Raw genomic sequence first — 27,995 nt, 5'->3', positions numbered from 1 at the left:
CCCCCCCCCCCCCCTCCATCCCACCCGCAGCAGCTTAACATTGATAAGTGCATAACTCGAGTTATATGGAAGTGTAATTATGCCTTTATTTCGAGCCCAGTTGTTCTCGGACAATTATCGTACATTAGGAAACAACTTTTACACGACATCACATGAAGTTTCCAATGGTAAAAGATCGTTGCAGTCAAGCTAGACAAAATTATGCCTTTTTCCATGCCAAGTTGTTCCCGGGCAAATTTGACAAATTCTGAGGTTTACAATTTGTCAGCAGCATAGCGACAACTATCTTTAATGAAAGCCGTGCTATGCGCTATATAAATCAAATTATTCTAGACTTATTGCCTTAGAGAGTTATTATTATTGAAAGACAAATCTAGGACAGGTAAATTGCAGTTGAACCCCGGTAACTCGAACTCTGAAGGGAAACGAAAAACAGTTCGAGTTAGCGGGGTTTTCGAGTTAACCGAGTAAAAATGACTGAAAAGTGGGTCCAAGGGAAATAGAAGTCAGTTTGAGTTAGCGGGGTTGTACGAGTTATCGAGTTCGAGTTACCGGGGTTCTACTGTAGTAAGGTTTACTTTACCCCTTTTTCTACCTCCAAACAATGTTGTAAACGACAGAATAAAATTATTTTGCACGGCTGAGAGAAACAAGCAATTTATGACATGATCCTCACCCAGCAGTGATGTCACGGAGGTAACGGGTTGGAATCCCATTGAAATCCTGAATTTTTATCAGACTCCTTTCCCCAATTGCCAGTACATTGGTGGGCTCAGTCAGTGAGGATTTGTGTCATTCTTTGTTAATGTTGTACATACAGGTACCCAAAATTCGTAATCATTTTCGGGTCGATGACTGAATCAGGTTTGCCTTGAACGCAAATGGGAAAAAGGGTTCCCAGTTAAAATAATAGTAACAATAGTATATTTAAAGATCTCTGCAAATCTTTCCACTGGTTGCTTTCACTGTTACATATTTCAGTAGTACATACGTAAGTGCTTGCTTTAATAATCAGGCTGATTTTTTTAAGTTCTCGCATTTTTGTTTCCAAAAAGGGCTAGAAAAAGAATTCGGTTGATATCTTTCTTTGGTGTTCTAGAATTATTTTCTAAGCAATTAGAGTTATTATATGACAGTTTCGACGAAAAACAATCTAAATCCCCATGATACTTCCCATTTAATATTGTTGTCACGGTCATTAATTTTGACATAGTGTAAATTTAGTCCATTTGAATCACAATTTGATAGCATTCATATAAAAGTATAAAAATACGAATTGAAACTAAAAGGTCATGCATGTTTAGTTGGCTCCGGGCTTGTCTAATGATCTGCTGCATTATTTGCTCTAGGGAATGCAAAGCAGATTGATTTAGAGATTCCTTTATGAGTTTGTTCAACACCTTTTCCGGTTCTAGTGCAATTTCTACCACCTTCTCTGCTAACTCCAGGCACCTTTGGCGGGTGAATGCTTCAAACAAGTTTAAATTTTGGATGAAGTAGTGAGGACAATTTGACCTCATTAAACAACATAAAAGCCTATAAAGAAGGCCCTTGAATCTTTCACCAAGATGAGTAGAACTCCATTGCCAAGGTGAAGGGTATGCCTCACACTCATACAACAAGATTGTTTTAAGGTGATACGACTTAAGGGGCACCAGATTTAGTTCCTCTCTCAGGGCCTTCAGTATACGCAGCACCTGCTTCCGGCAAGAACTTGCTTCACCATGACCACCATGAAGAAACAGCTTCTTTTCAGCTGCTGAGAAGGAATATCGCCACAGAAATTCTTTTTCCTGTTCAAGAACATCATCCGCTTTTGGTTGTTTTGCAACAAGATGGCAGCCATCTCGATAAATCTCTTGTACAAGTTGCTGACTGGGCCAACCTTAATGCAAAATATAAAAAAGCCATTAAAAAGCTTTCCTAAAAAAGTAATCCTAGCAAATCAATAAATTAAGCCCTCGTGTGATAACAAATGTATCTGACAAATTTGAAGTCTGTGCCAAGGCAGATCCGGGAAATACACAAACAGGCCAGTGTGTAGCAGTCCTGGCAAGGGTGCCATCTCATACTACGCCTTCAAAACATTAAAAACCTACTCCCCTTGACCCTCCCCACCCACCCTATATCACCAAGATGTGCTGATTAGAAATGTTTGTGGTAAAACTGCAACCTCAGGGAGGGGGAAGGGGTGGGAGGGAACTCAGGGCACTCCTTTGTTTGACCTAAATGGACACATGCTGCTAGAGGCCAAGATTCTTTTGGTCTGCATCAAGAATGACAAGTTAACAATACCGTTTCGACGCCTTGTTCTCCACTCATCTGCATCTTCTGGCCAGGACTCATGCTCGATTGCGAGTGTTAAGTCAACTGAATATTCTCGCCCATTTCTATTGGTTATTTTGAGAGTAATAGCTGGACCTTGAGACCTCACAGTAACATTCCTAAAGGAAAAAAATATACCGTACATTAATGTTATACAATATACTATTAAACACAGACTGGTTAATGCATGTTTTTTTTTCACATAATTATTTTATTCAGACCATATTTGCTACCACTGACTTGTATATTACTATCTCTTGGTGGGCAACAACCCTCAAACAATGCAGTAATGAAAGTTGCTGTAAATTGTGACAAATCAATTATAGCGGCGCTTGTCTGCCTCTAGCTGGACCATGCAAATCCCACTGATCGACACAACGAATATCGTACCAATTTCTTTTATGGAATGCCTAGCTCCTTTAATGTTGTATCTGAACGTGAAACTAAAAATAATTGCTTTACAAAATTAGGGACAAGAAATTAGCGATAGACATTGTTGCCGGATCTGGCGAGAGTTGTCACTGAAAAAACCTTTCCTTCCTTCGATAAAAAACGACAGACAATTTCTTTCCTTCAGACCATGAGTGCTTGCGAAATCGATCAAATTATTGAATTACACAATAGATGCGTTCTGTGTGGAAATGTGATACGACTTAAGGAGCGTGTGATGAGCCACCTAGTGTGACTTTATAGATTATTAATTAAACAATAATTACTGAACCATAGGGGCACTTACATCAATTGAAGAGCGGCGGGAATAAACGGCCCCTGGACTTTCTGACTAAATCGAACATTATCGAAACAGCTCCAAATTGCGCATGCAGGTTTGTTTACGTGTGCTTAACAATGTCCTGTCTTTCATTTCACTGGTCTTTGTTTCGTTTTTGAAAAATTACACATGCAAAAAGACAAGGTTTTTGCTCGCGCGGCTTCTTTTGTCTTTTCTTTTACAAACGATAAACAAAGGAAACCTTTTGTTTCTCAAAACGATGAAGTCAGCTAAAGTTTTGGGATTACAGGCCTAGCCCCAACCCCTTAGCTTAACCCTAGCGAAAAAAGCTTAACCCTAAACCCCAAGGGTTAGGGTTAGGGTCTGACGCTAGGGTTTCATTTCAAATTTAGGGTTAAAAAGCTAAACCCAAGTTTAAGGGTTAGGGTTAGCGTTAGCGTTTCAAGCGGCTAGCTTTCACTGCAGTCTGCTTGCGGTTAGCTTCTTTTTGTTGTTTCGGGCAAGACTATTGTAATCTGTTACCGTTAGCTGTAATTTTGAGGTGAAAGTGAAATAAAGACTGATTGTTGATTGAATACGTTTGCTCGAGTTGTCACATTATACTAGTTTTGCTTTCAGTTAAGTGCCGCCGGCTTGCTCTCACTTCTATCTCCACTCCTTACATCATCACACATCTACAAAATCCCGCGAAAACAAGATAAACTAAGGCACGAATCGATTGATTGATTGATTGATGAATATTTAATGAGGCACAGAAAATAATTTTGCAAGGGGAGGTCCCCCCCCAAACCTATAAAGAATTTTTTAAAGTCTAAAACCAGGTCACTTCTCGGCAACTTTGTCGCGGCAGAACCCAAGCGGACCCTGTAAAACTCGCGTTGACGAAGTTCCCGGCAAGAAACCTCTTGTTTTAGGCCTTCTATGCGGCCAGGCTCAAACTACCTTGTTTGCAACGTTTTTTCCGAAGCGCTAAACAGCGCTGTTGTACAAAACAAAGGCAGAAACATCACTCAGTTCTTCGAGCGATGCTGTAAACTTACGGGTATTCAGACTTAATGATGTCCTTCAACCACCTGGCAGCCGCAATCGAGCTAAAACTATAAACTTTTCCGTTTTACTTTCACAGACACGCCATTTCGCTTAATTCAAACTCTTCCGCCTCTAACATGTGACCTTACGTCACAATGCAGTATCCAGTCCTACGCTACTCAAATCAACAAAAGACATGCGCACCGAGTCGAAGAAATGCTTGTTAAATGGTTTCTCGTCTTCCGTAGACGCTTAGAAAACCCTACAGGGAAAGATGTACACGCGATGCGTTGGAAAACTCAGTCTGCTAGCTGACTGGGAGCACGTAAGCTTGCAAAATGCCTTTTTTTTGCATACATAATTTCTGAAAAACGAAGAAAAGACCAGCCGAATGCAACACAGGACAGTGTTTAGCACACGTAAACAAACCTGCATGCGCAATTTGGAGCTGTTTCGATAATGTTCGATTTAGTCAGAAAGTCCAGGGGCCGTTTATTCCCGCAGCTCTTCAATTAAAGAATAGTGTTAAGTAGGAAACTTGGCTTGAAAAATGACAGAAATTTGAAAAGGACATTGATTTTTAAGGAATTTATTATTTTTTTTTTTAAATTAATTTTTCTGGGATATCTCATTATTATTATTTTATTGCAGTTTTCAGTGAAATGTGAACTCTGAAATTCAAAATCTAACTAAGGATTGCATTTTTCCCTGCTGTCAATCATAATTATGGGGACAGCCAATGAACCATGAAAAACAGAAACAAACAAAATAGATCGAAATCTACCACTCACAATTGACAGACGTGACCTTAGTGACCCGGTTGAAGTGAACTTCTGTTTCTCGAGAGGTCTGCTAAGATGATTGACGACAGCAAAAAGTGTAAACCGTTGATTGAGAATTGAATTGAGTTTGCGTATTACTGAAACCGCAATACTATAGCCCCAAAATCAGATGGAATTGGCCATTAAAAAATCAAGCATGCAGGCACATGTAATATCAAGAGACTTACATCTTGCAACTACAATGTATTTTTTAATACAAGAAAATCACATAATACATATGTCACCTGAGCAATTTATATAATAAGGAAGAGAGGACACATTTTTTAGTTATTTTTTCAAAAATAGCCCTTAGTCGGCATGATGGGCCGTGTAGTCAGTGACTCAGTGAAGTATGTTTGTCGCACCAATCAGATTTCAGGTACTATCAGAACCAATCAAATTGTAGTTTATAAGGGGGAAACAATGTGACACAGTTGTAGTGAGCGATTTCGTTCGAAGATTTTAGATTTGTGGGAGGCGGAATTGGTGAGTTGTGAATTAACCCTGGATTAAAATGTGTTTCTCGTAACGCTTGCCTGCTTACAACGCACACGCCGTCAGCAAAAGGCCCGACATAAAATTGTTATTTGTCTTATTCGAGCGTTCGTTTTGAAGAGGCTAGCTTTCCTGACCGTGGTAAAAATTACATAAAGCATTTGCACACAGCAGTTTTAAAGAATAATGTTGTCATTACTTTTGCCGCCCGTTTGCGAAGTTCGTTGGGAAATTGGAAAGTTTGTTACGAATTCCAAGTTGCGAAATACCTTAGGTTGTGAGTTTGCGAATCAAATTACGAACTTCGATACAAAGTTCTAAACTTCGGCCCGAATTTATTAAAACCTTCTGTAATTATGTTATCAAAAAGGGCTTTGCTACGCTAAACTGTTGGAAATAAATGTCATAAAAATAAAAAACTTTTATGTTTAGCGAGCTGTAAATATGTTGTCTCAAACAAATTAGTCTTCCCTGTCGGGTCGCATCGTGTCGGCTTCAATTAAAACCAATTTTACATATGGGTAAACCATCCAGTTTCATCTGGCTTACAAACGCAGAAGACTTGAAATTGAAGATTATGCCTCACAAAAATCATTAAATATGTGTTTTCATACAAAAAAGTTAAAATTTGACCAAATTTCTACATGCATAAGAATTATTTATCGGCAAATCACTTGCGTGATCGCTGATGAGAAACGTTGTCTTGCACTTCAACTTTCCTTGACAAGCTCTAAAATCTTCGAGTTCAGAAATCGCCATGACTTTCGAGCAACATGTCTTGTTTCTCCTCAACTACCAAACTTGGAAAGTTCAGTCGGGCCGAAGTTGGGAGCTTTGTATCGAAGTTCGCAATTTGATTCGCAAACTCGCAACGTAATTGGCAAATGCATAACAATGTTTCCAATTTCCCAACAAACTTCGCAAAGCGGGCGGCCAAAGTAAACTGAAATCAACTGTAAAACATCTTGTTCAAACATTTAATGAACCGGTACAAGTGTTAACTTTGCTGTTAAAAGCAACTACAATCGATAGCAAAAACAGAATAAGAGCATGCCATTCCGTGACAATTTGATAATTCAATTAGTTCTTGTTTGTTGAATAAAATTTAGGTTGTGAATGAACCAAGATCTTTGTTGAACAGTTCTGACAGGAAACAAATACTCCAGGTGTACTGCGCTTTAAAGAACTTTCCCGAAGAGAGTGATTTTTGATTTGATTCGTTTATCACTTCGTTTATTACAGTACTTTTCGTTCAATGACTATATAGAGACCTGGCTTTTTCGAGAAAAACAAGGGTATCGTGTTACGTTCGTTTTAAAAAAAACAAAGGTATCATGTTACAAAAGTGAGAAAAACAACAGTATCATGTTACAGTGTTTGGCAAAAAGCCAAAAGTATTCCGTAACAAACAAAAGTAACATGTTACGGTTGCTACAAAGCTAACAACAAAATAACCGCTTTAAACAGAATAAGAACGTGTTATTTTGTGCCATTTTGATAATTGAATTAGTTTTTGTTTTTCAATTAAATGATGAAAATTTGCGTATTGAATAAAACAGTTCTGATGTATCAAAATGCATGTTAAAATTATTTTGTTTGCAAGCAAATTTTGTGCAAAAAAGTGACTCCGCGGGCCGCCATACACAAATAGCTCAACCCATGGCATAAACCATCCCAACAGGACAATCACCCAGTTTCACCCCAAGCCACCCCATAAAATGAAAAAATAACTCCTGCACGCTTAGCATGCCTATGTTTAATGACAGGAGGTGTTGAGCTGGGAGAGAGAGAGGGGGGGGATGCTGTATATTTTAAATTCTTTGGTGGTCCTCCACTGATGAGAAATATTTTACATACAGTACCTTTCACATCCCAGTTCCCTGATGGCTTCCCTGACAAGCCTTGCAAAAAGTGCTTTGATCTGTGTGGCATTGTAAAGATCATTACTGGTAGTCACAACTCCTCTAGTAAATCCTGTAGCAAATGACAATAAACAAAATACTATTTGGACCACTCAGCAATAATTTCTCACAAGCTTTTAATTTGTTGATTTCCCAATATTATTATAACAAAAAAATTAAGAAGCCATCTCCCTTTTTATATCTGATTGACAGTTTGGTTTCTATTAGAGCAGCTTCAAAAATGAATTGTACACTTTAATTGGTTAATTCACAGTTGTTATACATATTGCATCTATTTATAATACATGCTAGTTGTTGCTGCCTTACAAGACTGTGATAATAACGGGAAAATGGAAAAAGTGGTTAAATCACAAATATGAGTTATTGATTGATTAAAGTTCTTCAGGGGTCACGAAAAACCTTTGGATCACGGATCACAAAGAATAAATTTGTAAAATTCATGTTTAACGGAAAATTACATCAGCTAATCACGCAGCACGAAAATACCCCTATACGACCCTTTTATTAATTTGGCATTAACAATAATTTTGACACCTTCTGATCACTTCCCTGAGTGTTTGAATTTTGCAATTTATTTATTTATTTTGGCAAGCAAAAGGAAAGGGAATTCATAACACAGTAAAAGTGGCAAATGTTGCCTTTTAACATCACCCTACCCCGGTTTAATAAAGCTTCACCCATTTTACAACTATTCCCCCTGGTCAGCTTTATAGTGAACCTAGGGTAGAAGCCAGTGGATTGGAGTGGTTTGTTGAGTATTACTATTTTAAAAAAGATGCTTACTAAGCCCTGTTGTTTTGGATTCATCATGACTTGCAACAAGTTTTCTTGACAGTTCCAAGACAAGTTAGGCTCGGTTAGGCTCTGAGTTAGGCCTAATTTATAACAAAAAAGGAGGACAAGCCTAGTGCAAGGCAGAGGCTACTCTCTATGACTAAAGATAGCCCAAATTTCCAAACAAAATTTTGAGATTCCAAGAATGAAACTTGGGCGTCACGCTGTGGTGAATTATCCATAACGGATTATTATTTCAGCGCCAAATCCGATTTTCTAGATTTTCGGTTTTAAACTACCAGTGAAATTACGATTTATAACAATTATGCTTTTGAGTGAAAAATAAGCGACAGTAGCGATGTAGAATTTTGTCAAAAAAGCCTAAAATTTAATATCCTTTCAAATAAAAATGAAAGAAAATTTGAATGTTTCATTCGGTCACAAATCGTTGATTTTGTCGGTATTTTCTTCGAATAATATTTTTTGCTTCTTGGAGCCAAAATATGTAAGTAGTGAGTTCATAATATCCCGAGCAAACCAAGGGCAAAATATACAAACCCCCTGATTATAGGATAAGCTCGCATCTGCTGAAAATACTGCTATATATCACAGTAACCCAACCATTAAAGTATGTTAAAATATATATATATTTACCTGTCGGCGGTTTACTTAAACGAGCAGATCTAAATTCGTCGAATCCCACGTTGTTCATGACCAACATCAAATCAAACTCGTCAGGTTCTCGTACTTTTGTTTTCTCATAGTAGCTTCCAGAATTAAAAATCTGAAGAGCGGCGAAACACTCCTTTTTCCTTTTCACGTAACCAAGAATGTCTTCCACGATCGGTTTCCAACAGTTCAAAGCTTCTGTTTTTCTCTCACGACGTAACTGTACGCATTTGGTGGTAAAACTGTTTAAAAGGCTGTTTAGATTACTTAAGTCTTCTCCACTCATGTTTTCTGCAAAAGATAAACGGAGAAAGTCACGGAGAAGCGACGGAGAAACTAATCCAAACTGTCTCGACATGGCCGCCAGCTACTGCACTAATTTGGCGCCAAAACACCAATCTCGTTCTCAGACCCCGCGTCCCTCTTGTCCAGCGGTCGGAAAGGCAAACAACAGGGACCAGGAGGGAGGGGACGGGAAGGAAGTGAACTGTTTAGCCCTGAAGAACGACATTACCAGGTTAGCCTACTATTTTTACCTCGATAAGCTTGAGGGGGAAATATACCTAGAGGTCGTGTCAAACGGTGTTTTGTAAATTTTGGGTGATTTTGGGGATGCTGGGAGAAGATAGTTTTTTCGCAAAGGATCAAATTTAGAGAAATAAGAAATATTGGAGATCCGGCGTTTTTAAAATTAGAATTTTTTTATTTAAAAATTGGTAGACGGACCGTGAACAGACAGTTACGGTATTTACTCGAATAGCGCCGCAGCGCTTATTAAATTTTTCATGACTCAAGTGCGGCGCTTATTCGAGGGCGGCGCTTATTGAAAATTTGAACGCCACAAGGAATCTAATCTTTACAGTAATTAAAAATAGCGTCATTTGATTGTCAGTGTTCGTCTCTTGCTGAAGAGAGAAGTTGCGCTAGCTGTCCTGGCAAAGTTTGCGGCCTTTACAACATTTACAGAACTACGTATTGTAAGAATGTTGGATAGAAAAACTAATGTGTGAGCGGTAAAATAATCACATTGAACTGAAAAACATCATTTTTGATGAAAAAGAAATGTCCAAGTTTGTTTTAGAGTTGCTTTGTACATGTAGTGCTGTTTTTAGTGTAACGGAATTCATCGAATAAGCGCCGTATCGGGACTGCGGCGCTTAGGGCTTTCCACAAGTTGCTCGAGATTTCCCAAAAAGGTTCTCGTAATTTCTCAAAAAGTTGCTCAAAAGTTGCTCCAAAAATTCAAAAAGGTTGCTCGAAAGTTGCCCAAAAAAATCCATGGGCTCCAACATGGCGACTGGAAATCAATGAAACATCTGACATTAAATTCTGCTACAAAACGCGGTCAGATCACTCTCATGAACAAATAAACATTCACATAAACATGCACCTCTCGCAAAACCTCAACTGGTCAGATTGTTAAAAATCGCAGGATGAGGCATTTTTTAAAGAAAACGTGACAGCCTTCTGGCGATCTCGTGTGGCGTGAAACTCCGAAATTCAAAGTGCTCTATCTTAAAGACGGCGAATGCTATCGAGCTAAAAACCTTCAACAAGTAATATGTCCAGAACGTCTAATATCGGATTCCAGTAAAGGGTAAAACTCAGGGGTCTTGCGATTCTGGGTTTTAGAATTTTGATGACGTCACGTGAAAACCAAGAAAACGCGATTGAGGAGTGAAAAGTGTGCCTTTCGTAAACGATATCTGGCCGGAACCAAACAAAGTGCACTGGAAAATATGATCTTGATATCGTTCATAACTTTCGAATGGCAATAAGAATGAAATCTATATAAAAATGATCAGTGGGTTTAAACACATTTCTCTTTTAGAATATAGCGTACCTTTTACTGCGAAAATTCGAGAGCCGAATTTCGCAAGTATTAATTTTCGCGATTGCTAGAAAAATTGGAGCAAAAGTGTTTTAAATTTCGTAATTTTGTCAGTCTTTTATGAATCAGTCGTCAAAGACTAACTGCAGGGGCGGATTCAGGGGGGGGGGGGGGTCTCTTGATCCACCAGAAAAATAAAAATAAATATATTAAAATAGAAAATAAGGACAATGTCCATCCACCTTTCATAGTCAGGCGGCCGTTCAAAGTTAAGGACGGCCATTTTTTCCAAAATAGGAGATTTTTGACAGCCTGTTTTACGAACTTCTGGCTTAATGTAACAAAACATGTGTGTATTAGATTCCTTTTAACTTTTAAGAGTTGTTTTAGCCTTGCTGGAATGATTTTCTTCTCCATTTACATCTTTTTTTATCGTTTTCGTACCGTTTGTTCGCATCGAAGCGACTTCACAAGCAAGTCGCCAAAGTTGTCCCCAGGCCACTTTGCCAAGGGCTAAAAATTTTCACGCACGTGGGCGAGCAAAAAAAACGCATATCTGTTCTTTCCTGTAAGTTCCTGGCTTGTCAACTTTAAATTTCAATCACTGTTCATTTCATAAGAACTAGACTTTTTCTCCGAAATATAACTCAAGGTAAGTTGAAGAAAGAATATTTTGCCAAATTATCAAGGAAAAACAGTGGTTTAATAGCTTAACTGACAGCTGTATAAAGGTGGATTTCCACTGACGCGTAAATATTTACGTACGTAAAACGTGCGTAAAAAAGATACGTAGGCAAATTTCCACTGTCGCGTAAAAAGTAATAAAAAGCGTTTCCTTTTTACGCGCGTTGAACGTGCGTAAATGCCCGTCATACTGAATTATCAAGTTGGTGAATAGAGTGCGTGATTGTCGGCCATATTGGAGGAGTGAAATAATAAATTGCTTTTCCTTTGGGAAAAAATCATTAACATTTTTATGCAAATATCTTGTTGTTTGACTCTTCCAACATGGCTGCCATGAAAACACTTTGTACCACACGCTAGAAAAAGGAATGCGTGAATATGACCAAGAGGCATTTTATAAATACTTCCGAAAGACACCATCAAGTAAAAGAAGATTTGAGGCGACCTTCCCGGATTCCCGGTTCAAAGCCTACGTGACCTGACGCCAGGCGTTTTCTTTCACTACTGCGTTCGGCTGTAGTCAGTTCTATAGATTACTTTCTTGAAATGTTAAGACTTTCTCGATGAGAAGTGTTTCTACATCTCAATGTTTTCCCAAGTAAATCGATGGGCGATTTAAAACAAAATGGTTTTCCACATGGTAAGTGGTGTCATGTGACGAAATCCAAAAGTATGATTGGGTAAATCGTTGCGTAACCGCAGACAGTCGCGAAAAAAGTTGAACTCGGTTTAACTTTTTTCAAAACCCCCAAAATCGCTACGCGCGTAAACGTGCGCGTCACGTGCGTAAATACCTGGAAAAAAACGTGGCATTGGAAATTGGACAACGCAAATTCGACGCACGTAATCGCGCGCGTAAAATTTCATTTTACGTATGTTTATAATTTTTACGCGCGTTAACGTGCGTAAACAAAAACGCGACAGTGGAAATCCACCTTAAAGCTGCTCAGAATCGCGGAAATCACGTCTAAGAGGCTTCAACTTTTCAAAATTTTCTGAGGGGGGCATGCCCCCAGACCCCCCTAGGGGGATCCTTTGGCCCCCTTAAATATGGGCCTCAGACCCCAAATCATCTGCTCTCCCACTTTCAAAAAAATGCCTAAAAGCCCGAACCCTCCCCATAAAAAACAAACTGGGGCTTGAACAATATAGTAAACAAAAATATTGGTAAACAGCCACCCTCCTTTGAAAAATCCTGGATCCGCCCCTGCTAAGGAACTACTGAACTGGAAAAATTAAAAAGTCTGGTTCAATGTAACTACGAGGAGTCTGCAAACGGAACTTTGGTGACTGTATTAAAGAGGTCTTGGCCGATTTACAAGCTAAAGAAAAACAGTAATTAGAGCAAGGGTTATAGTCGAAAACAAGATGGAAAGAAATTTTCAAGGATAGATAGACGCAGTTACAAACATTGAAATTTATAATTGATTAGATATAAAATATATAATAATAAATAAATAATTTTTGTGTTTTTAAATTTCGCGCAACGTTTTTTTACGCGCGTATTAATTTTACGATTATTTTAAGATTAGTACTCGCGAATATTAGCAAGAATAAGGTAGAAGACATCCCTTTTGCCTGACACCTGCAATGTGGAAAAGCAGCAGATGTGCTCGTAAATGCTCCCTACAAAGAAACTTGAACTTTTAAGTCATGTACTAGATTGCAAAGTGAATGATGTGCCACAGGATTTGCTTTCTGCTTTGAACTATCCACAGAACCGTCAAAGTTAAGCTTAGGGAAAGCTGCGTGATTTTTTTTTTTTTTCACGTCCATTGCCTGCGCTGGATTTTTTTATTGTCACGTACCCTGCGCATTTTTTTTTCATAAGATACATTTGATTTTTCTGCTACCACAGTATTAATCTTGATGTTCCCCCGAAATCTATTCCAGGATTTTGAGGATCAGTCATTGAACTACTTGTGACGTCATCAGTTTGCGTCAGCGGATTTTTGTGATAAGCAGCTAATACTAGTACAGATAGGATAGATCTTTTTCAAACTCATTAATAATTTATGAAGTTAAAACAAAGTAAATCATAACCGTGAAGGAAGTTTTGATACCCGGTCATAGCAAAACCGAGCAACAAATTTGTTTTGGAAAAAAAAAATCATATGTTGTGTATAAGAACAAGCAGTGCCTCTTTTTTCTTTGTCTTCAAAATAACTTCACATTTTGATTACACATGACAATTTGGATATGGTTTATTTTGCCCTTGAAAATGTATTTGAAGCGCATTAGATACGTGCAAATTGAAGAAAGTGTTCTAGTAACTGTTTACGCTTGTTGAGATCATAGTTCTTTTGTGACAGGAGTCGGTATAAACACAAATCCGACTTTTGAGAGAAAATGTATCTGGTCATTTGTCATTTCTTTATTTGAAATGTTTTTGATTTGGGATTTTTGCATTCTCTTGCATTCTCTATGCGTTTTGTTTTTTTCCTATTCTGCCCACCCTTTGCGCAATTGTTGTACTAAGGTTCACTTTTCATCTTTGCCGTTTTTTGCCAGCAGATCGCTAAACTTGTTGAACTTTTCTAGGGAATTTACAGCAATTTTATTTTACATCCTCTGCAAGTTTTATTCTACTTGTAACTAAAGCAGTGTTTCAGCAGTTCCTTTGTTTGTTAAACAGCATCCTGGATCTCTAATGCCGCTTGTTCCTTTGCGGTTTCAAATTTTATTTGGTGGAAGCCATTTGACCACCTCTCGTTTTGCCGTTTTGTGTGTCCTCGTGCGGTATTCCAATGTACCGTAAGAATTTCACTGCAGGGCGATTTCAGTCTTTTTCTAGTCAGACTGCACATTCTCGTTTTCGGTCGACTTTGATGTTTGACTCAGGGCCTCGCCCCTTGCCATTAGCCAATACTGAACCACGTGCTTACCAGCCTATCGTGCGGAAAAAGAAACATGACTTTTGTACATTATAAACTGACAATTTGGGCGAGTTCTTAAAAACATAGAATGGCGGTAAAATTTATTTGTTGACAGTTTTGTTTATAAATTATGCTTGTGGGCCATAATGTATAAAAAAACACGTTTCAGGTGCAGAAAAACTGTTGGCCCTCCAAAATAGTTTGTATAATTTATCATGACCCCCCCCCCCAGTATCTGGTTTACATCACTTCAAGAAACCAGTTAGCTGTTATTTTAATCGTTAAAAACATATATACATTCTATTTTGACAATTCACTGTTTGTTCAAGTCAGGAAAGAATCTAGACATAGTACCAAAAAGTGTTATTAAAAACCCATGTTAATATTCTACAGTCATCAAATAAAGAATGAATATTTATAGAAGAGTGACTGACCTCAGAATTCTAGGTTGACTCCTTGACCCAGCAACTTTGCATAAAAAATAATGACCCCCCTTAATGACATGCACAAAATTGTTTGACCCTCCCTTTTGTGCTTGCATGAAAAGCAGTGACCCTCCCCATGTTTGCACCAGCCCATCCCCCCCTCCCTCTAATTTATGACCGTTTCCTAACTGCCAATCAGAGACATGACACAGATGTTTGTAAAGATAAGTCAACAGTGAGAATTTGCTTTTACTTTGGCTGCAGTCCTGCGGAACAACGAACCTTCATAAAAAATTACCACAAGTTGACAGTCAAGCAGTCCTAGTTAAAAACTTGTGCTTTATTTGATATACAGTGTAGCAAGTCTACCAAATTGTTTAAGTAAGGGTTATTTTTAGGCAACGAGGGGATATGTGATTTATTCACCTCGGGCTGCGCCCTCGGTGAATAAATCACCTATACCCCAGGTGCCTAAAAATAACTGGCTTATTTTTCACATGGGCGAGGTATCAACAGTAAGAAACATGCTTTTCTTCGTTGTTTTGATGTAGGTGCGCTGAAGAAAAACAAATGTTTTTCCCGACACACACTTAACAACAGGAAAAAGGTTTCGAAAAGACGCACTGGGGCTTCCACATTGTTAAATTTTATGATAAACAGGTTATTTTTTCGTTGTTGATACGCCGACCAAAACAATCAATGTGCGTGCCTAACAAGCTTTACAATAGATTAAAGATTCCGAAAGTACCGTATTTACTCGAATAAGCGCCGCCCCCGAATAAGCGCCGCCCTCGAATAAGCGCCGCATTTTGGACAAAAAAGTTAATAAGCGCCGCCCCCGAATAAGCGCCGCAGTCCCGATGCGGCGCTTATTCAAGGAATTCCGTTTAACTAAAAACTGCACTTCAAAGCAGCTCTAAAACAAACTTGGACATTTCTTTTCATCAAGAGCGATGCTTTGCAGTTCACAGTGATGGTTTTACTGCTCGCCCATTAGTTTTCCATCCAACATTCTTACAATACGTAGTTCTGTACTGATGTTGTGAAGGCCGCGAACTTTGCCAGGACAGCTAGCGCTACTTCTCTCTTCAGCAAGAGACGAATACTGACAATCGGAAAACGCTATTTTCGATAGCTGCAAAATATAAGATTGTTTGTGGCGTCTAAATTTTAAATAAGCGCCGCCCTCAAATAAGCGCCGCCCTCGAATAAGCGCCGCACTTGAGGTGCGAAAAATTAAATAAGCGCCGCGGCGCTTATTCGAGTAAATACGGTACGCATTGGGATTTTGTAATTGCCTAATGGTTCCGACAACTTTGTAACCACCTTTTTTCACCACTTTTCTGCAAAGTTGGCAGAAGTGAGTGAGTCTGTGCGAAGGAAAGTTCTAATTTTTCGACAAATCCAGGCAATAACTTGGAGAAATTGTTATCCTCTAAGAATCTGGAAGAGGACTAGGAATACGCTCGGTTTACCCGGGAGTTTAGCATTAAGGAGGCGACAGAAGGGTTGCTTAGCTTTAACCAGGCGGAAAACAAATGGGAAGAAAACGTCGAAGAGGCTAGAGATATCATCGTCGAAGATGACAAATTAAAGAGCTGCTGGCCAGGAACAATGAAAAGATCCCAAAGAACACTAAAAAAGGTAACCTTTTGGTGTTTGAATGTTTGGAATGTGTTAGCAACCGAACGAATTGAACTGTTTCGGAATTCTGAAAAAGCAAACGTCGAGGCAAGAGTTCCGGAACGCATTTCTCATGTTTTCAATCAAGCAACTGCTCAGTAGTATTTAAAATGTAACTACAGTCAAAGTAAAATAAATGTAACGTTATAAAAGTAAAGTTGTAGTTTTGTTTGTAATGCGAGGCTTCTGGCTGTGCTACGAGGGGAATATTACCGTAATTTTCCCCTAGGGGATTATCAACTTTAATATTCCCCTAGGGGAATATTAGAATATCAGCCCCGTTCCCCCCTGTTACAATCAAAGCCGCCCCAGCTTTTCAGACAGTTGCTAATTAGCGTGGTTTATTCAATATAATCAACCTGGAAGAACAAAGGAAAACGAGGCTGGTGAAAAATAACACAAGTTGTTTGAAGAGTTGTGAACAAACCAGGCTCTACTACGTTTTCAAGTAAACACAATAAAGCAAGTTTATACATTGTACTATTTAATAGCGAATAAGTAAATGCCTTTGTTCTTAGTACCTAGAGAACTCATATTGTTCGGAGGTAGAAATGGTACTGCGATCACCCTGCCATGATAAAAGCTGTATCTCTCTGATTAACTCCGGTTGCAATAATACTAGAGGATCAAAGCAGCTTCACAAGACATTTAACAGAACAAATTATGGGAAATACTCCACTAGGAAAAAGATAATTAACATCTGGAATGAAATACCAAAGACTATCAAATGCTCTGCATCTTTAAAAATCTTTAAAACGAAAATGAAGCAATTCTATTTGCAAAATTGATACTGACATAGATCTTATTTTGTTAATCGACTACATAGCTTAGCTCAACATCATTTGCAATGGTTTGTTAATTTTTTATATAATTCCAATCTCTGATACCATCTGACTAAAATTAGATAGCGAACTTTTATAAGGGAGACTACTTTGTAAAAGCCCGCGAGGGTTTCCTTAGTCTTCCTCCCTAATGCAGATTGTAACAGACAAAATACATGCTGTATTATTCTATTATGGGAAATAAAGTCAATTCAATTCAATATTAACTCTGGTTGCAATATAATCGATCTTATTCTTGTGGCTAATTTAGAGCACACATCAGGGTGTAACGTTTCAAATAAATTACGACTGGGGATAAAATAATGAGGACAATTTAACTGCCATAAACAAGTTTCAAGCCTCTTAAGAAAAGACAAGACTCTTTCACTGAGAAGAGAATAGCTCCATTGGGAGGGTTGAGGGTATGCCTCACGCTCGTAAAACAAGATTGTTTTAAGGTGATACGAATTAAGGGGCTCCAAATGAAATTTCATAACTTTCAGTATACCCAAAACCTGCTTACAGCAGCTATTATGACTAGGTTCACTTTGAAACAGTTTCTTTTCAGCTGCCGAGAAGGAATATCGCCATAGAAAGTCTCTTCCAGGAAGCCAGTTGTGTCCTTTTGGATGCACTGCAACCACGTGATAACCATCATTGCAAATGTTTTCAACAAGGAAAGGATTTGGCCAACCTAATAACAAGATCAAATTAGACTAGCATTATAATGCTTGCCTGCCAAAAAACAAACAAACAAACAACAACAACAACAACAAGAAAAAAAAAAAAAAACAGCAAACTAAACCATCTTTATGATGGTACTTCTAAATGACGTTTGTGGCAATGCTATTCCTGACAATAACACAATGACCAACAACAATAATATAAAAAGACTGAAGCAGTAAGTTAAGAAAAATATTGTGGACAAAGTGGTCAACAGATTAAACCGAGTAATCTGATGTACGATTGCAAGATATATCTTTTTATCCCAGATTACGGTGAGTGGCATCAATAATTGAAGGCACACAGGCAAAAGTAACACTCGAATTTTGGCTAAATTGAACATTGTCAAAAACAACTCCAAATTTCGCATACAAGTTTGTTTACGTGTGCTAAACACTGTCCTGTGTTTCATTTCGCTGGTCTTTCTTTCGTTTTCGAAAAATAACACATGCAAAAAGACAAGCTTTTTGCTGTTCCTCAAAACAATGAGACCAGCTAAAGTTTTAGGGTTACCGATATTGTTTTAACCCTTACCCTAGGGTTAGGGTTAGCGGCTCAGCCCTAAGATCCAAGTCAGCCTTAACCCTAAGAACGCGCTTTTCTTGCAGTTTTCACTCCAGTTTGCTTGCGGTTAGCTTTGACTGCAGTTTGCTTGCAGTTAGCTGTTTTTTGTTGTTTGGGGCAACATTATTTTGATAAGTTTGCTCGATAAAGCGCCTGCACAACACTCAACTTCTGTGACACGTGCGCCGTTGATCCAATTTAAGGAACGTCAAGTAAACGTGCATGGCGAGCGTGCTCAGCAAAATCACATTCCGCTGGTTTTCCCATTACATCTTACTTTTATCACATCACACAAACTACAAGACCCTGCGCGTGTAATCAAGACAAGATCGCACATACTTTTTGACCAATCCATTCGTGCATATTTCATGAGGTAGCGAAAAAAAATTTGAGATAGAAGGTAGAGCTCCGGTCACTCACAAATATTTTATAAGTCTAAAACCAGGCCACTTCTCGGTAACTTTGTCACCGCAGCACCCAAGCGGACACTGCAAAACTCGTGTTGACAAAGTTCCCGGCAAGAAACTCTTGCTTTAGACTTTTATGATGTCAGGCTCGAACTACCTTCGTTTGTGCAACATTGTTCTGGAGCGCTAAACAGCGCTATTGTACAAAACAAAGGCAGGAACATCCCTCAGTTCTTCGAGAAATGCTGTAATCTTACGGGTACCGTATTTACTCGAATAAGCGCCGCGGCACTTATTTAATTTTTTGCACATCAAGTGCGGCGCTTATTCAAGGGCAGCGCTTATCTCAAATTTGGACGCCACAAAGAATATAATATTTTGCAGTTATCGAAAATAGCGTCTTTTGATTGCCAGTACTCGTCTCTTGTTGAAGAGAGAAGTGGCGCTAGCTGTCCTGGCAAAGTTTGCGGCCTTCACAACATTTACAGAACTGCGTATTGTAAGAATGTTGGATAGAAAACAAATGGGCGAGCGGTAAAACAATCACTTTGAGCTACAAAACGTCACTTTTTATGAAAAGAAATGTCCAAGTTTGTTTTAGAGTGGTTTTGTAGTGCTGTTTTTAGTTTAACGGAATTTCTCGAATAAGCGCCGCATCAGAACTGTGGCACTTATTCGGGGCAACGCTTATTGACTTTTTTGTCCCAGATGCGGCGCTTATTCGAGGGCGGCACTTATTCGAGTAAATACGGTATTCTAATAACGGAGGCTTGGGTAAACAATTAAGAATAAAAATCAGCGATAATAAATGACGTTTCGATGAATCACAGTTTATCATTATCAATTTCCGAAAAGTCAGATTCTTATGAGTTCAATATATATTGAGAATGCGTGTGAAAGTCTCGTTGCGTATGATTAAAGACTCTACAATGAGAAGAGAGTTAGAGAGTGTTTACTAGTAATAATCAGAGATTAGGGGAGTGCGTTCGACCCAAGATAGGTACCCAAGATAAGGCTAGCAAACGTAATCCGAGTTACACGACTGTTTATATCGTCATACAAATTGAAAACGACCGCGTGTGCAACATAAAGCGCGCATCCAACATCACTTGAAACTATCAGAGAAACAATCTCAATCCAACAGTGCACGAGGCAGCACACCAATTTTTTTAATTTTGTTAATTAAAAGGAGGACTGCCGAAACGTTTATTTTTCAGTACAACTTACAGGTCAAACTCGAAAACGCAAACCGAAGATCGTTAGAACGAATCAACCTCGTTCCCAGGGTATCTTGTAAAGAAACTGCGACGTCATTAATTAGCCAACCTGCCACATACCAAGATACATAGAACGACACATAAAACGACTTTCACTGGACAACCACGAGATCACACACAACCACAAGATTAGGATTTGTTCTCCTACCGTCGAACACAAAAATTGTTTACAGTCTAGCGTTGTCGGCTTCATGAATTGCTTTTGCGCGCGCTGTCTTTGTTGACGTTGCTGTGACGCAATTAATTGCTTTCTAATGTCTAATCACATGAGATCGAGGCCAATGTGCCACATACCGACATACATACATAATACGACACATAGAACCACTCTCGCTTGAGCGTTCACAGGACAACCACGGGCCCACAGGCAACCGCAAGATTAGGATGCGTTCTCCTACCGTCGAACGCAATTATGTACTAAATAGTTTTGCTTTAATTGAGTCAGATTGAGTGTTCAGCTTAGGTTTCATTTCTTGGACGAAGAGCATTTCGTAGATTAAGCATTCAAATTTCTCACAACATTTCTTCAAGATTGTAAATTGCTTGTTAAGATCTTTGTTACTCTGATTGTGGTGTACTTTGCCAGTACTCGCAAGGGAATTGTTAAGGAATTATGTGGTGTATACAAGGTCTTCCTGCTCCTAAACGAATATGTTGACTCCACTTTTTAACTCGGAAAAGAGTTGTAGTGGGCGAAGTGAATTCACTCCATCACTCCTTCACTCGTTTCCTGTTATACATATGCACGCAATGCGTGCAAGTGTTTTAAGGCCTCTAGAGAATTAGACCTTTTCTCTGATACCTACATTTCTTGTTAAATTACATAAAATTAAAATGCTTAGTCACCAACCGAAATATTGTATTCATGTCAGTTTTCTTGAAATAACATTATGATATTTATTCAGCTATAAGCTGAGACCGTAAACCTTTGGTTTTTTTAAAACCAGTTGGAAAAAACTAACCCAAAACACTCAGCTAAAGATGAATTTATTTCAGTACGATTTGGTGAAAAAAAATCGCTTGACTTATAGCCAATGATATTATTATTATTATTTGTATTAGCAAACCTTTATTTGTCAGTTTGCTGTTTTCGATTCTTGTTTCATAATAACTTTTCCGAGTTTAGTGGCTTATAGCCACTTTTAGTTATTTATTTCAAAATTTAAATCCCCTTAAGGTAATCAACCAGTAGGCAAAGTTTGGTTGAAAATCTATGTTCAATTATATTTCGGGGCAATGACCTTAAAGCAATTCCACAACATGGCGGCTAGAAACTATAAGCATGCTCTGAAATGTTTTTCAACCTCCCCAGACAGTTAAATAACCCTAGATGGAAAGATTTACATGCGATGTGTCGAAAAACTCAAACTGCTGGCTGACTGTGGAAAACGTAAGCTACAAACCCCCTTTTTTGCATACACAATTTCTAAACAACGAAGCAATTTCAGTCCAGCGAAGTAAAATACAGAACAATGTTAAGCACACGTAAACGAACTTGCATGCGAAATTTGGAGTTGTTTGTGACAATTTTCAATTTAGCCAAAATTCGAAGTGTTACTTTTGCCCGTGTGCCTTCAATTAATATGTAGTTCAGACAACTGGGGAGAGGTAATGCTGCAAGAATCAGCAAGTGCAGTATGGTCTGACCTTAACTTATTCTGCTGCTCCTCACTTGGAACATCTGCATACATTGCAGGTGTTCAAAGAAAGAAAAGGTGAGGTTGCTAAAAGTCGACTACAAAATTCTATGTTGTTTGAAAAGTAGTGAGAAGGCAAGTTTGGGGTTTAGAGTTTAGCAGTTCTTGGGTCAGACACCTTTTTAGTGGTGATATTATCTTCAGATAGTGCCTGTTAATGACAATATAAAACAATATTATACCACATCGATATCTTCTTTTCCACTCCTCTGCATGTTGTGGCCAAAACTTAAACTTGAAAGCCAATGTCAAGTCAACTGAAACTACTCTTCCATTTCTGCAATCCGTTATTTTAAGGGTCACTGCTGGACCTTGAATCTCCACAGTAACACAACTGAAAGTTAAAATTACAATTAAATATTATTATAAAATGGTTGAGTAATTGCGCGCCCTGTGATTGGTCAATTCGAACTCATTATAGGCACAATTAAAAGCATTCTTCAGTCATAGCAACATTTTTATCAAATCACTTGACAAATTTCATTGTTTGATTTACTATCACCTCTTGTATCTCTCGTAGGGATAGAAAGAGATAACTTGTAACTAAAATTTAATTAGTTTTTAGGTATTTAAATGGAAGCTACGGTTAAATCATTGCATTATTCTGTTTAAGACAGGAATCTTCAATTCAAAAATCAAAGCAATACTGGATTAATGAAAGCATTATCATGGGGTGGTCAGGGTTCAGTCAGTTGAGGGTAAACAGTACCTTCCATATCCTCTTGCTGTGATGGCTTCCAAGACAAGCCTTGCAAAATCTTCCCTGACATGTGTGACATTTAACAAAACTCCAGCATTAACTTGTTGCTGCACCAATGCCCCAGGCTGCACCGTTGACATCACCGCCCCAGGCAGGGTCAGCTGCCACTGCTGCCATGCAAGAGCTGTTCTGTTCCACCATGTATTATCAATCATTAGTGTGGTGAATCCTGCAATAGAAAACAACAAAAAATATTGTTAATTTTTGTTTACAAGACCTTGCCCAGTTTACTTTTAAACAAAAATGGTGCTGGCCTGACAAGTAAATTTCAAGTAAAAAATACAATTTTATCTTGTGCACAATGTACCAAGCCAAACTGGAAGTGCTCAGTGTTCAGAACCTCAAGGATTCACTGAAAATATATGTTGTCTTTGCAATCAAAGAAAATCAAAAATGAATTATTTAAGGGGGGACCTTCTTAACTACAGATCTTGAGCAGTTGCTGAGGAATTGCTCAAGATGCTTTTTGGTGACAAGCTATTTTGAAGCAAACTAGGGAGTAAAAACACTGAACATTTCTTGTATTTGAAATCGTGAGCAAAGTGTGACTACTTTAATAAGTGATTGGTCGGTGGCAGCTCACCTGGAGGCGTCTGGATTGAACCATAACCTGCCGTGTCGTACAATTCCAAGTCTTCAATGACCAGCATCAAATCAAACTCATCAGGATCTCCTACTTTCACCCCTTCATAGAAGCTTCCTGTTCCAAGGATTCGAAGGCTGCCAAACCGATTTATGTCTCTTGCCTTAACGTAATCAACAACTGCTTCTACGATCGGTTGCCAATAGTTCACTGCCTGTATTCCTGTATTCCAATGTATAAACGAAGGGGTGGTGATGTCGGTGTTAGTTGGTGGTTGTAAACAGATCATTTCTCTGCAAAGATAATGTACCTATCAATGGTAGGCCACTGGGGGGATAGGACGGGCATTTGAACTTGCTGAGACTTTCTGTTCAAAGGCCCAACCCCAGGGCATTTGTGGATGTTCAAAAATGTTTTAAGAAAGTCCATTAAAACGGTCAAAAGTCCCCACTATATGCCCGGCCTCTTGATAGGTGACTAATAGGTGACACATTGATAGGTGCAAATTAGTTGTCCTACGTCGTCTCGAAAATGCACAATAAATTGGCGCCAAAATCAACCGGACGAGATTGTTGTTTTTGGCATCAGGGAGCAGAGGAGTTCATTAAGAATTGATCAATAAAATACGTCTTACCTCTTTGAAATACACTCTCGCGTTTTTTTCTTCCTGTAATCAGCTTGTTATGCGACCCAAAATGCACTCATTTGCGACGTTCCAATGCTTCGAATCCCAACAAAACTTGTACGATTCTTTTTTAGCAGTAGTAGGAAAATGACCTGGAGAGAGATTGAAAAGATTCGAGTTAGCTGACGGTTCGAGTTATCGAGGGTTCAAGCTATCAGGATCAAACTGGATTAATTTATTTACAGGTTACACAATTATTATTTTCCGAATATAACGGCTATGTATTCTTCTTTTGTGGAGAATCATATGCAATAATACGTGTGATTCCTACTTGATTCCACAGACTTGTGAAATACACTGGATCGTAAGTGTTTGATTCTACAGACAACAAAATTATTTTCCGAATACAATGACATACCGGTATTATACTATTGTGAAGAATCATAAGTAACGCAAGAATCAAATGTATGATTCTGGACAGATCATTTTTTCGCTGCCTGAACAGAACAGATTGATATTTATCCTTAAATATTTTTTCTGTTTTTTTTATTATTCGTGATATGACAGTGGCTTTCCTGAATGTGTTCAGTCAGTACAAACCGAAAAACTTAAATTGAACGCAAACCAAAAGAAATCAACTTTAATAGCAGCCTACCACATGGTGAAATCGAGGTAAATCAGTTGATGTGAACGTGGAAAGGTAAATTTTGATAGAAAGGATTATATATTTCCCTTCTAGTCGGCATCAGTAGAAATGTAGTGATATCAACACTTCGAACTTATAAGAATTCCTGCGTTGGAAGCAAAGCTTCACTTGTTTGCTTCCACCTACTCGAGCAGACATAAGTCAGCTAAACTTTGTGTTAACTATCATATTCATCCCAAGTTACCAGTGAAGGATAATTAACTGACTTTAAAGACAAATTTTACTTGGCAATTAATCGTCTTACTGATGGCTATCTGTCAGACTTCAGGCTGAGAATTTACAGATAAGGGCTACAAATCGGTTTACGGTCTTCAACAGTTTAATGGCAATTTCTTCCAACATCAATAGTTTATCACTGAGCCAAGTTTCAAGCTTCCACGCTTTACCGATTTTGAATGAAATGGATTTTCCTGTGTGAACAACCTACATTTACCGCCACAATATCCCACTCGTGGAAAATGACCAAAAATCTTCAGACCTTCTCTATGAAGTTAAGCTTATATTTTCACTTAGAGTTATAAGTTACTCACGTTTTCAGAAATACAAATCGCAGATAATCATTCCTATCCAAACACAGCACACTTGGAGGGTACACGAGTGGAGATAATCAGCTTGAAAAGTTGTTTCTTTGCGAAGGCAGCCATTTTCAAAATCATGAACTTTCGCAAATTCGCGCTCTTTTGTTTCTTCGTGACGTTACCATTCTCGTTCCCAGAGTCCGCGTCCCCCTCCCGACCGCTGGTCTAGGGGGACGCGGGCTCTGAGAATGATAATGACGGGGCGCTTTCCATTCGACCAAAAATCCCGTTTTGAAATTCCGAGTATTCCGTGTGGCGAATGGAACACTGGGCGCTTTCCATTTGACCAAAAATTCCGGAAATTTCGGATCAAGGACGAATCGTACAGAAATTTGCTCGGAAAGTTTCCAGAAAATCAGGAAAGTGTTGACTTTCCGAAATGCGAACCATTCAACCGAAAACCCCGGAAATTCCAGAAGAAAAATCAAATGGAACTGAAAGTTCCCGGAAATTGTTTTCGAGAATTTGGGGGCGCTTTTCATTCGACCAAAAAGTCTGGTTTGAGTTTCCGGAAAATTGCAGTGGCAAATGGAACAGCATTTTCCAACTTTTCCGGTTGACTGCACGGAAGGCAAAACAAAATTTGCATATGGTCAGGTAGTGCGTGTAATGTGGAAATTTCTACGGTGCATTAAAATAATGCACTGTTGCCGGTTTCCTGCACATATAACTGACTACCCTGTATTTGTAGCCACGATGTCATTCATGGCGTTTATTTTCAGTGCTCGGAATGCTTTTTATTTGCAAAAATATCGAGTTATATGTGCAGGAAACCGGCAACAGTGCATTATTTTAATGCACCGTAGAAATTTCCACATTAGACGCACTACCTGGCCATATGCAAATTTTGTTTTGCCTTCCGTGCAGTCAACCGGAAAAGTTGGAAAATGCTGTTCCATTTGCCACTGGAATTTTCCGGAAACTCAAATCAGACTTTTTGGTCGAATGGAAAGCGCCCAGTATTTTCCGGTTGTCTGCACCAACAAAGCAAAACAAATGGCGGCCGGACTCTGGTTATCTGAGACAGCACTCCGTGCGTTTTGAAGACAGTTTGTAAGGCAACAAGGCAGGTAAAAGTGAAGGTAGATAAAAATAATAAATTGCTGTGTAGCCGCTTTGTTCATGTACTTTGAAATGTAAAGTGAAAAGTAGCAACGACAATAATCCCAGGGTATCCAATCGAACAAAATCGAACCAAAAATCAATCGAACCCAATCAAACACCAATCGTTCGATTGGGTTCGGTAATCGAACAAAATCGAACATCTATTTTGCTGTGAGTTCGATTTTCGAACCAATCGAACATAATCGAACACAATCGAACTCAATCGGGTTCGATTTTGTTCGGAATCTTTCTCTTGATAAGTAAATCACGCAGGACTAATCAAAATCAACTTTTATTGAATGGAATAAATATAAAAACGTCCAAATATCGAACTGAATGTCAATGTTTAGTAAAATATATTTGGTAGAAGAGAACAAAACGACGGTAAAATAACTGAAATGCATTGTTTACATTTCTATATTAGAAGAAAGGATATGGTTTATGCACTGCTTTTCACCGTTACACTCAAACAGAAGTTGCACCCATTCATTCACTGCAACACAGGCAGTTGTGTTCAATATGTGAAGAACACACATCTGGCAAAATTCCTCCCAACCACGTGGCAGACTGGTGTGCCCGTGGCTATTGTGCAGACAATCGTCCTATCCTGGGGTATGGCGAATCGCCAAAAAAGGATTAGGGGAACGGTGCACCGTACAATATGTACGCAGTATAAACAAACAGGAGTTCGGAAATCGAACGTTCGATTGAGTTCGATTGTTCACTGTTCGGTAATTGAACGTTCGATTGACCAAATTTTATTGTGAGTTCGATTATGTTCGATTACCGAACCCAATCGAACGATTGGTGTTCGATTGAGTTCGATTACCGAACGTTCGATTGGATACCCCGGGAATAATCTGGTACATTTTTTAAATTCGAAAACGTATTTTTTAGAAACAGAACCTTGTACAGTAAACGTATTTTACAATAAATAGCTAACTGTGACGGCAGTACATAAAGGAAAAGATAGGTGTCATTATTACAGTTTAAATGGTAAGTAAATAAATCAGCCTGAGAGTCGGTTTGTTGATCTTTTTAATAGCACTATGGCAAGCTCCAACCTTGTGTGCTTCCAAGCCCAACAAGTACCCAGTCTCCTTTCTTTTTTCTAGCGCCTGGGAATATTAATGGCACTTCGAACGGTCCGACTAGACTATGAAGGACATTTGGTAAAATGTATAGTTGAAATTAACCTAGAATCACAATTTAGTCAAAAATATACCACACGATTTTACAAATGGTGGACCTTCAACCCAAAGGACCATATTGAATGTTACTGTACAGGAGTACAGGAATACCATTTCTCTTTATTAACCGTATTTATTTATTCATTTTGATGGGGTTTTCTTACAATGAGCGGACCCCCTCCCTACGGGCCTGGATCGATATTTTAAGGGAGGACGATGATATTTTTTCAGTGTAGCTAGCTGTTTATACCTGCGAAGGAATTAAAATAGAGTCCGCGATCCTTTATAGGAAAATCAGAGGTTCGTGTCTTAAACAGGGTCAAGGTTTAGGAGGCCGGGCCGCACCTCCCCACCCGAAATTATGTCGAGTACCCCCCCCCCCCCCGGGCCGAATACCTAGTTCTCACCCAGTGTGATATTGTGAAAAATTGAAGTTCAGTTTCCAAAATGAGGCTAGAAGAAAAAAAATTAATTCTAGAAGAGTCACTTCTTCAGTTTGTTCTTTCTGCGATGTTGTTTTTAAATTCTGTATTCAATGATTGTTCGCGAAACATTTATTCAACGTTTGTTCAGCTGGGTAATTGCGTTCGTCCTTTAAGATATGACAATTAAACACTACTTAAAACGCCGTTAAATAAACTTATTATAGGAAGTTAACGCTCGTGTTAACTGAGGTGTTTGAAATTAACGCGACTT

General features: G+C 38.7%; 1 protein-coding gene across 2 annotated transcripts; it reads right to left on the bottom strand.

Moving 5' to 3' along the window:
- Window positions 1-890: 890 nt before the first annotated feature.
- LOC144631352 (cyclic GMP-AMP synthase-like receptor 1) lies at window positions 891-25,082 on the bottom strand. 2 transcript variants are annotated; one of them, XM_078489772.1, is made up of 9 exons: window positions 24,958-25,075; window positions 23,731-23,873; window positions 23,097-23,389; window positions 22,463-22,682; window positions 21,936-22,087; window positions 8,751-9,056; window positions 7,263-7,374; window positions 2,296-2,444; window positions 891-1,885 (listed from the first exon to the last, which is right to left on the bottom strand). In XM_078489772.1, exons 3-9 carry the CDS (start codon window positions 23,383-23,385, stop codon window positions 1,221-1,223), a joined length of 1,893 nt encoding a protein of 630 aa, XP_078345898.1. In that variant the 5' UTR covers window positions 23,386-23,389; window positions 23,731-23,873; window positions 24,958-25,075; the 3' UTR covers window positions 891-1,220. The 2 variants fall into 2 exon arrangements, with proteins under 2 accessions (XP_078345898.1, XP_078345899.1); XM_078489773.1 differs by lacking the exon at window positions 23,731-23,873 and having other exon boundaries at window positions 24,958-25,082.
- Window positions 25,083-27,995: the final 2,913 nt, after the last annotated feature.

Source organism: Oculina patagonica, chromosome 12 (assembly GCF_052425735.1).
Source record: "Oculina patagonica isolate OP01 chromosome 12, crgOcupat, whole genome shotgun sequence".
NCBI lineage: Eukaryota > Metazoa > Cnidaria > Anthozoa > Scleractinia > Oculinidae > Oculina > Oculina patagonica.
The sequence above is the reverse complement of the archived record's forward strand: the minus strand, read 5'-3'. Positions and strand labels throughout refer to the sequence as shown.